Source organism: Pistacia vera, unplaced genomic scaffold (assembly GCF_008641045.1).
Source record: "Pistacia vera cultivar Batoury unplaced genomic scaffold, PisVer_v2 Contig375, whole genome shotgun sequence".
Taxonomy (NCBI): Eukaryota; Viridiplantae; Streptophyta; class Magnoliopsida; order Sapindales; family Anacardiaceae; genus Pistacia; species Pistacia vera.
In genome coordinates, this window is record NW_022196196.1 from 14,218 (window position 1) to 25,622 (window position 11,405).

At 32.0% G+C, this 11,405-nt stretch overlaps 1 protein-coding gene across 1 annotated transcript; it reads left to right on the forward strand.

Moving 5' to 3' along the window:
• Positions 1-8,057: 8,057 nt before the first annotated feature.
• Positions 8,058-11,400, forward strand: LOC116140707 (protein SULFUR DEFICIENCY-INDUCED 2). Its single transcript, XM_031426302.1, has 4 exons — positions 8,058-8,205; positions 9,309-9,521; positions 10,150-10,305; positions 10,788-11,400. Exons 1-4 carry the CDS (start codon positions 8,119-8,121, stop codon positions 11,193-11,195), a joined length of 864 nt encoding a protein of 287 aa, XP_031282162.1. The 5' UTR covers positions 8,058-8,118; the 3' UTR covers positions 11,196-11,400.
• Positions 11,401-11,405: the final 5 nt, after the last annotated feature.

The window sequence follows — 11,405 nt, forward strand, 5'->3', positions numbered from 1 at the left end:
ATGTCAATATGATGTCACTAGTCCGACCAGCCGATTGGACTGGTTCGATCACCTAACCCGGAACCCGACTACCTGGCTAGATCATTGGACGGGTCGGGTTTCAAAACATTGTTTATTACCCAGCTAAATAAGGGTTAAGATCTTATTTTTATGGAACTTATTCAAAATTGTCAATCACAGGGAAATATCCAAATATCCCTAAACTATAGGGATTAAGAATATTTTATTAAGATTAAACGCTAAACCATTGGTTTTGACGTTCAAGAAGCATGATCTGCAATTATGCATTTAAGCTACTTTGAGGGTACCATTAATGTTCTAATTGTATTAATGATGTTCAACAAGCATGATATCTTATATCATATTATAAACATATATTCTAGATTATATATATTTTTAATATATACCTTTTTAAAATTCTATAATTTATTTAAAAGTTGGTAAATAAGAATATCAAATACCATACAATACAATATCTATATATTTATATAATGCTGAAGCATACTGTTTCTTTTGATGCCACGTAGGATTGATATATGATCGCCATGTAAGATGTCGTTAATTGGTCCACATGTTTGCTGTTTATTGGGCTTACTATAATATGGATTATTCACATGCATTCAATTAATGTATTCAATACAAATCTTTCACATTCCTCTTCTAATTTGATAAAATAATGCTGAAGCATATTGCTTCTTCTGACGCCACGTAGGATTGATATATGATCGCCATGTAGGATGTCGTTAATTGGTCCACGTGTTTGCTGCTTATTGGGCTTGCTATAATAGGGATTATTCACATGCATTCAATTAATGTATTCAATACAAATCTTTCACATTTCTCTTTTAATTTGATAAATTATTAATGATTTGCTTGTGTGTTAGTGATTTTCATGAATATTAAGAGATTGCTATAATAGAAATTATTCACATGCATTCAATTAATGTATTCGATACAAATTTTTCACATTCCTCTTTTAATATGAGATCTTTCACATTCCTCTTTTAATTTGATAAAGATACAACATATCTTTTCATATTCGTGAAATTCAATAATACACTTTATTAATCCATTAATATTCAACGTTCATTCATGCATATTAATAATTATTATTAATTAATATTAATATTTTTGTACCCCTTCACATTCAATTAATTATTATTAATATTAATATATCTTTACCCCTTCACATTCAATTAAATGTTTTTTATAAAACGTATTATCATTTAACATTTAATATAAATCTGAAAATTTTAAACACATCCAATAACAATAAAACATTTAAATCAAAATAACCATAACCAATAACATGCAAACACTTACTAAAAAATATTAAAAGTCATATTAATTAGCAATAATCCAATTACATTGAACATAGCACGAACAGTTGTTGTAATCATTAATTATTATATAATATTACTTAATGACATCTAAAGCTATATAAGAGTAAGAGAATTCAACAATCCATACACCTTCAAATATTTCTTTCATTTCATACAGATACCATTAACAAATGGAAGACAAAAGACCAACTATTGTCAATCCAAAATCCAAACAAACAGAAGCGTGCGGTAAATAACATCAACTGATTACTCTTATATTCCTTCTACATATTTACATTTACATGTCCATTTTTTTATTTTTAGCAGGTCAAGCTGCAACGTCAGATGGTTCGCCTGAACTGGAAGGTATTCTACAAAACCTTAAAGTCATGCTGGACAAACTCAACACTGCCAAAGTGATGAACAGAGATATAATGAATGCTTTGTTAGAAATAACAGGCTCAACCATACATGTAATATTCGATTTACGGAAACGTGAATCCCTGATTATTTTCCAAAGAAAAGGAACTTGGTATTCCTCAAGGAAAAAAATAGAACTATATATATAAACAGTTCTATTATCAATAAAATCAATAAAAGATTCACAGTTTATTGTTTCCACTGAATGATTATACCAGAAGCTAATATAAATATTGTTTATTCTACAGTTAACGCATAATTCTACATTACTATTTTACACCTTTTAATCCATTTCTTAATTCCATTTCATTGTATAACTTAATGGGTTGGATTTAGATTTTAAAAGTTTTTAATTAAGTAGTGAATAAGTTTCTTAACAATTGAACTTAAACTTATTCTATATGTGTTGAATGATTCATTTCTTTGTATAATTCAATGACTTAGATTTAAATATTGATTTTTTTTATATGTTCCTAAAAATGACATAAGAACTAAATGTCTACAGTTGTTTTTGTTCTCAGAATGATCCAAAATTGTCTTTTTGCAGATTGGCTATATGGCGATATGTGGGATTGGTTCCAGTCCGGGTTTGGAGGGTGTTGAGAGATGGAGTTTAAGTGGGAATTTGTCAACAAGGCTTATTAGTAGGCAGTTTGTGGGAAGTCAAAGTCATGTGTGATATTTCAGAGGAGAAGTTTTGGAGTTCAGTGTTCATCTTCGAGGAAGGTTGTTTCTCGAGTTGAATCTGAGGTTGTTTCTGTGGAGGAAGAAGAGTCAGGGTATGTTATGAGGTTCAAAATGTCTGATTTCAAGATTTTTGATTGTGTTAGCCTTGGCCTTGCTAGGCGAGTATGTTTGTGTGAAGAATTCAAATGTTTATTGGAAATTTGATGGCGGTGCTTGATTGTTTTTGTGATTTAATTGAATTGGGATTTCCTGTAGGTTGATGAGGTTGTTTTTGAAGCCATTGTGAATGATTCTAACTGGTTTCATTTTTGTTTCCTTCTCATTATTTTCTTATGATATGTTAGACTAAGGCGTGAACTTATGATGTTTGTATTGTGAGATTGCAGCCCTTTGTATAACACAAGAGTTGTGCTAGAAAACCAGATGAAACGTAAGATCAATTGAGGAGTGAGTAACTTCTATTGCTATTGGTAGTGCTTTTGGGAACCAGCATGGTTATTGGTGATGACATTCTAACTCCGTCAATGTCTGGTATTATTTCTTTCATACATTACATATATTTTCCATGTGAAGTTATAGATTGATTATGGTACATAGCATAATGGTATGGTTTTGTCCATAGATCTCCATCAAATTGGATATGATATGGTTTAGCTATTGCACAATGTATTAGCTTCCAAGAATTGCACAACTTTCTCTTACTTTGTCACATTTAATGCATATACAGTATGTGTTTATATGTGTGCATGTGCATGGGCGTGTGATGGGATAAATGAGTAACATCCTTTTAATTTTTTTTTTTTTTTTAATCATAAATGAACTTGATTAGTTCTCAAACCCAGCAGCTAACATGATGGAAAGCAGAGACCATATTCGAAAGGTAATCTTTTCTTTTATAGAGTCAAAATTTGATGATTTATGTACCAACTTAGTGCAATCTTAAAAGCACTTACTTTTTAAGTTTTCTTAATGTCTAAATGCAGTTGAAATTTTTTTTCTTTGGTGCTTTTATGCAACCAGACTAAATTTAGTAGCCCATTATTTTCTTTGAGTATAAACTCAAACTTCTTGCAGAAAGAGTTTTTCAAATAGAAATTTTTAAGTTTTTAGTTAACTTTTGCGTAGAACTTAAGTTTGGATTAAAACATATGCGGATGTTTGACAAATTCTTGGATATTCATATTCATATTTGGCTAATTTGACTAACCTCTTGACTTGAGGACGAACTAAGCTCCAGCATCAAGGTCTTTGGAGAATCAATGATGCCTGTTTCATTGTCAGTTTTTGATATATTCATGGAGCTTGGAACTACAGTTCCCATCTTTCTCTCTGTGCTTGACTAAGAGTTGTTCCACCTACAACAACAACCTATACACAACCTATTGAGCAACCGGAAGTGGTCATTCCAAGTATAGCCAACCATTGCCCCACTCACAGATGCTTACTTTAAACCATTGTTTGTTTATGAAATTTCATATTATTATTGATTTATTTTTGAACGTAAATTGATTCAGTTTTGATTCATTTATTATGCAGCCAACCTTTGACAATGATGGTCACAGTGAGCATTGATGGGGGTGACATTCGGAATAATTTAGTGAACACTTTTTTTTGGCATAGACACAGTATGAACCATTTAAAAAAAAAAAAATATTGTCTATTTATTTTGTTTTTCTGTGTCTTATAAACAATGTTATATTGCAAAGTGTTTATCAATGAAGCATATTTTATTATCAAAAAGTTGCAAACTTACATTCCTAGATAGGTTATACATGTTTTTGTTGTGGACTCTGTAGCCAGTAATAGTTTGTGTTTTGCGGCGAATAGAGTTTGTGTTAGATGATGAAGGATGACAATTTTTATTTTATTTTATTTTTGCTCATTTCATGGTGTTGGGCAGCCTTTTAAAATGGTAAAAGATTAACTATTGGACCTCAAAGCAATGATTATATTCCATGCAGGAACTACTAATTTTAAGAAGGGCAAAATTGTTATTTCAATTATATTATTATGTACCAAATTGTTGTAAGAAAAGTGTTGCAACTCTTCTTTTGCTTTGAAAATGGAATATATTCCTATCACTAAAATATTTCTATCACTAAAATATTCTAGTATTATTTCGTTCTTCAATTAATTAATTTATTTGTGTCAAAACCACTTTCATAAGTTGCGGGACTTTCAACTTCTATCTATTGAATTCAATTAATTCAATTCCTACTGAATTACAAATTGACAATTTCAATCTTCCATCACTTGCATTTTATCAAATTAAAAGAGGAATGTGAAAGATCTATACTGCTTACATTAATTGAATGCATGTGAATCATCCCTATTTTATCAACACCAATAAGCAGCGCATACGAGGACCAATTAATGACATCATAAATCGCAATCATATAACGATTCTCAGTAATCTTTAAACATAAAAACCCAATTAAAAATAAAAAAAAGAACAATAACAAAATATTCTATTATAATCAATATTTGACATATTTTTTTATGAAGCAATAGTCTTTTACAATTTCTTGAAATAAAAAAATTTGATAATAAAATAAAAACAATATAATAAATAAACCCGTGCAACGCGCAGGCATCCCATCTAGTATATATATATTCTTAAAGCACTTGTTATTTGAACGCTACATAAGACTCTATAATTGTGACAAATGTCAACATGTTATTAGTTTAAACTATAATTGTTACAAGTGTCCGCATGTTACTGATTTAGGCTATTTTATATTATTAATAACAGATATATTCAATATTTTATAAATATTAAATGTGTTATTATTATTATATAGATCAAAAGAAACTCTTCACATTCATGATAAATGATTTATGATTATACATAGCTTTCGTTGTTTTTGTCTAATTAAATGTGGAGGGGTTTAGAACGTGAAAAGGCACAGAACTGAAAGGAATTGAAGATCATTTATTCGCAAAGGTTAGTTAATTAACGCACGAAACGCTCACTAACGACAAATTTTCAAAGCATAATCTCACTGAATCATCATCTACAGATTTATAATTGGATTTCTAATTTTTAATCCACTCATCTCAATCTTAATTTGTGTCATGCATTTTTGATGATTTTCTAGGGTTAGGGTTATATTTTTGCTGATTTAGACTGATTTATATGTTGATGTTTGAAATAGTTTGATTAAACAAGTTTTTTTTTTTTTTTTTTTTTGGATTTTCAGATTGGAATTGTTATTTGAGCATAACAAAATGGAGGACGAGAAGAAGAAGAAGAGAAACAAGAAGAAGAAGAACAAACAAACGAAACAGGCAGAGGACATTGCGTGTGGTGCTAATGAGAATCACGTGAGCAATGGGGATGATAATCATAGCGAAGTTTCGGAGACGGCCGAGCTTCAAAATGGTGGTGTGGATCTGAGTAGACACCAACACCATTCCAATGGTACAGAAGCCGTAAGTTTGGCTTTAATCAATTTGGAGTTACTGCAATTATTTTTATCATGTTGTATGGATTTATGAATTAGGGTTGATGAATGGGCCTACATGATATGTTTTGTATAATCTGCTTTGTATGGCGTGATTAGTTCAGGTTAACATGTAAGTACTGATTAATATTAAAGGAGAATGAAACAGTTTATACGGTTCATTTATTTTGTGAGAACTCTATAAAGATTTTTAGAGATTCCTATGTGTTCTGGTATCTTTTTTTTTTTTTTTTTTTTTTTTTTTCCGGGTGTTCTACTAAACTTGGACACTACTTTTTTGAAAAATTTGTTATACAGGCCATTTTAGCCCAAGCTAAGAAACAAGAGTTGCTGCCAAGAAAGGAGAGAGGAGACTTGTGAACTCTTAGCTGCTTTTTTTTTTTTTTTTTGGGCGGGGGGTGTGAAGTGAGGAAGTGAATATTGATGTTTTTACAGGGGAAACATTGAAGACGCCACTATCGACATCTGCGTCTCTGTTGAAAACCCATCTGCCATCACTATCAACGATTTCTTTGTATATTGAAAACACAGAGAGAGAGTTAAAAGTTGAGTTTGTGGTGTCTTAATTCGTTTATTCTTCTGTGATTAACATCAATATGATGATCAAACGAGAGGTAATTTCATTCTTCTTTTCGTATATTTACTGTTTCTTTATCCATCTCAATTGGGAAGTGGTTTTAAGTTAGTTTTATTTATGAGGGTGCTTCTGATGCAGGGGTCTAACGTTTCTTTGCTTTCAATGAATAGACAGCTTGAGATGCATTCAGATATTGCTGTATAGTTTTTGTTCCTCCTACTGTATTGTTTTTATTTATGGTGCGATCATCTTGTCCATTCGTGTACCTCCTTTTTCTTCTTTAATATATATCTTTATGTTTCCTATAAAGACATAACCAGTCAGTTTGTGCTCGGTTACTTTGTTGGGTGAAAGAAAAAAGAAATTGAAAAAAACTTAGTGTGGCTTCCATGGCACCATGCTTTTCTTTGCTTTGTATTTCGATCTCTTTCCTTTTGTTTTCGTGTCGAGTGTTGTTCAAGAAGAACCAGACATGGAAGTCTCCAAATTTCCTTGATCTGGCTAATATTCCCATGTTGTTCACCACTTCCATTAATGTCTCAATTAAATTAATGTTAATTTGAAATAGTTATTCTTACGGATGGAATATGCTTTTAGTTTAGTTTAGTATTTGTTGAGAGAGACTTTGCAGAGAACATGGGCTGAACTCTGTTGTTGTTTGGCTCCTCCACCCTCTTCTCCTCCTCTGCCTCTCTCAAACGTCCCTCCTTTAAACCCAACACTCTCCAACCCAGTTCCAAGAAAACCCAGACAAAACAAAACATAAGAAAGGAGAAAGACAAACACTGCAGGCATCTTCAAGAAAATGTTCAGCGACACCACAAGCCAGACCTAACCCAATCTTCGCAGAAAGAACAAAAAAGTGAAAGCAAACGAGGGGAAAATGAAAAAATAAAACCCTAGGAACTTTTACAAGCAAATAAACCGGTTTAAAATGCATTTAAAAAACTGGACTGCCATGCAATTCAAAAAACAGAAAACCGGAAAAAATTGCCTCTTTTATATACAATATTTCCATTAGTTTTTGCATATAAATCAATAATAATGAAAATAAATCTTTACACCTACATTAAATATATACTATTTATTTGATATATAATAATTTTATTATTGATTTCTTTAATTATCAATTCAATATCCAATGAAATTCAATAATACATTTAACACCACAAGGAAAATAATGTAAAAGAAAAAAAAATACCCGCGCAACTAGTATATTATTAATCTTTAATCTCTTTAAGTTTTGTATATGTTTCTATAAATTTTGATCAAGATTCATAATGGATTTAATAAATTATATGAAAACTTTGATAAGTTTTAATGAGAAATTAGTGCTTCTTGACTTGGTAACGCTAATCCTTACCCAAAAGCCAAAATCAATTATATTTTATTTTATATTAAGCTTGCAGCAATTATCAAATGCAAAGGCACGTCTGCATAATAAAAAATAGCCACGTGTATAGAACTCATACGTGGCAAAAATTTTGTAAAAGAAATCCATCAAACAATGAAGCTGGACTTCCGTTGCGTCCAGGTTCATTCCTTTAAAAAATTTCTCTCTTAAAGTCTCAGTTGCAAATCGAAAGTTTTTTTTTTTCTCAAGAAACAAACATCTTGAATTCACAGAAAAACAGAAAAGTTTCTGAAAATGAGCCAGAAGAAAGACCAGCCTTATCATGTCTTTCACAAACTTCCTCCCGGTGACAGCCCGTACGTTCGCGCCAAGCATCTCCAGGTACGTACATACATACATACATCAGAGGCATACATGTATGCATGCATTTGTGTTGCATCATGTTACTGAGTCAACTCATTCTTCTTCTTCTTCGTTTTCTCCTTTACTTGTTAGGAACTGAGTTTTATATCTGTGGACCGTTGATTTTATGGTGTAAGATTAACGCGGTGATCTGGACCGTTAGATACATTCTTGTGTATCTGAACTCTGAAGTTACCTTCTTTTACTTTTTGACTGGGAGTGAAGAGATATATTTTTTTTTTATCGTGAAATGACTAGAATACCCTTGTGTTGAAGTCGTATTTACCTTTCTAGTCATTAACTGTTGAAGTAGTTAGGTGTTGTGGTTGTCGAGGCAATGGTAGTTCACAGAAAATGGAAAAGGGTGATTGAGTAAATTTAGTGTGACGGTTAGTTTCAGGTGTCTCTCAGTATCTCTGGAAATGTTTGATACAGACAGAGTGAAGGTAGAACTAAAGACTTCATAAATTCTAATTATAATAACATATAAAATTAGAGTATAAGTTTCATGATTAAATTAAACACTCAATATTATCCATATTATTTTAGTTGACTCAAATTTTTAGATGATAGGTATAAATAATAATTTTTATTTTTACATCCAAAAAAATGGATGGGATTACTTGCAATTGCATCCCTACTCTTATTCTTGCATCCAACCTTCAATTATTTAAAAAATTATTTTCTCACTCTACATATTTCCATAAGCTGTGTAAATCTAATGTAAAGAAATTGACCATAACCTCTGTATTTCTTTTTATATACTAGTGTTTCCTATCAGAAAAAAAATATGACTTGCAAATGGAAATACTAATAGAAATCACCATTGTCGTCAATTTTCAATAGTAATTTTTTTTAGTTTTATTAGTATTGTTCTTTTAATTAACTTATATTAAAAAAGTTAACAATTTAGTGTAATTAATTAGAACAAGGAATGGAAAGTAGTTTTAGGGGTGCCATAAAAAAATTTCAGCTTGGTCTAGAAAAAATACTTGATTAATATTGTATGTTAAAAGATTTTTTTACACAAATGTGTTATCTCAAATAATACTTATTTTTACTCCCTGTCTATGCCAATTCAGTTAGTTGAGAAGGACCCAGAAGCTGCTATCGCTTTGTTTTGGAAGGCGATAAATGTAGGAGATAGAGTAGATAGTGCACTTAAAGACATGGCAGTGGTTCTTAAACAGCAAGATAGAGCTGAAGAAGCCATTGAAGCTATAAAGTCTTTCAGGGATCGCTGCTCCAAGCAAGCCCAAGAATCACTAGACAACGTCCTCATTGATTTGTACAAGGTACCCACCACTACACTAAAGTAAATGGCATGCCAAGTTTATCCGGACTTTGTGTCATCACAATTGAAATTATTAAATGTATAACAAAACAGTGTCTCTTCTTTTAAATAAGAGAGTGTTTAGTAAATAACTTAATGCGATGAATGACTAATGAGTTCTGCATGTTTCAACCTCTAGATTTTTCTTTAATAACAACACGAATCTTTTATTGGATTTGTTTCAGGAGAAATATACAACAATCTGTTTAGTAAGAAACGCTATCATCCAGATAACTTAATTTCAAAGAGTAGTTTATTAGATCATGAGGTTTAACTTTTGTCATTTTTTTTATAATGCTTTGTTTAATTGTTGAGAAACTTGTTAAAGTAGAAATCTATCTAGCTGTTATGATTCCCAAGTGTTCCTCTACTCTCTAACCTATTTGGGAATGAATTTAGGATTTATAGACCCCTTTCACCTCCTTTTCGCTTCAAATGAAAAGGCCTGATCCAATTTGTTATGAACCAAAATTCAATATTATTTTTCAATCATATGTTAATTTCAGAACATGTATATGGGTAAGACTTTATTGCCTTGGTTTTCTTCTGCTGCTTTATTGTTTAGGTAGTGACCCTATTAAATTTGGCAGAAACGTGGGAGAATCAACGAACAGATAGAACTATTAAAGCAGAAGCTTCGAATGATTTATCAAGGAGAGGCCTTCAATGGAAAGCCTACTAAGACAGCACGTTCTCATGGAAAGAAGTTCCAAGTCACCGTCAAGCAAGAGACCTCCAGGATACTGGTACTAAAGTTATTCTACTCAGCTTTCTGACTACAATATTTTCTACAAGTTAATTTACGTGAGCTTTTCAGAACTGAAAAAATTAAGTTTGGTCCCCCATTGGTGAAATGAGGTGTCATATTTCACTTACCGCAGCATTTTACTAGTAGCACTGACTCATACTGATCTTTTTTTTTTTTTTTTTTAGGGTTTTTTTTTTTTTCTCCTGCTTACTATTGACATGTTATGCAAGAGCCTCATACTTCTTCGTAGTACTTTGCTCTCTCGCCACCTTTTAAAATTCCCTTTGTTTACTTATTCAACATTCTTTGCTCTCCCCGCCGTTGTTCCCTTTCTGCCACATCTGATGATACAACTTTGTAACTTTCTTTCTGAAGGAGAAATTTTGTGCATACATGAACTCCACTTAGTATTGATCCCTCAGTAGCCCCATGGTTTACATTGTCTTTACAATTACCTGACTTTACAAACATGTAATTCAGGGAAACTTGGGTTGGGCATACATGCAACAAGGAAATTACATGGCGGCAGAAGTCGTATATCGTAAAGCTCAGCTTATTGACCCTGATGCCAACAAAGCCTGCAACTTATGCCATTGCCTGATCAAGCAAACACGATATACTGATGCACAGTCAGTTCTCGAAGATGTATTGCAGGGTAGATTATCAGGGTCTGCTGATCCCAAGTCTACTAACCGTGTCAAGGAGCTCTTGCTAGAGATAGAGCAGTTGCAATCCGGGCCCTCATCTTTAACTACAATAATACCGAACTTAGAAGGTGCATTTTTGGAGGGCCTTGATGATCTGGTGAACCTTCAGACCAAATATAGATCACGAAGACTTCCCATCTTTGAAGAGATCTCTCCTTTTAGAGATCAATTAGCTTGTTGATTATGTGTTAGCTTACCAACTTATAGTTTAGGCTGTTGAGCCTGAAAAGAAATTATAAGTTAGGACTAGAGTCTGTATACAAACAAAAACACTTAAAAAAGTAACTCTGTAAATCTTCCTCATTGTTCTTTGAAATAAAACTGCATCTGTCAATTGGATGTAGCTGTGGCTGAGGCCATGCTATATAAGCGAAATTTCTTGTCCAATAAT

What these genes read in the sequence shown, in the direction of transcription:
- LOC116140707 (XM_031426302.1), top strand. Translation starts at nt 8,119, where the DNA reads ATGAGCCAGAAGAAAGACCAGCCTTATCATGTCTTTCACAAACTTCCT. An exon ending in TTCGCGCCAAGCATCTCCAG is followed by an intron (nt 8,206 to 9,308) that starts GTACGTACATAC and finishes ATGCCAATTCAG; the next exon opens with TTAGTTGAGAAGGACCCAGA. An exon ending in TCCTCATTGATTTGTACAAG is followed by an intron (nt 9,522 to 10,149) that starts GTACCCACCACT and finishes TAAATTTGGCAG; the next exon opens with AAACGTGGGAGAATCAACGA.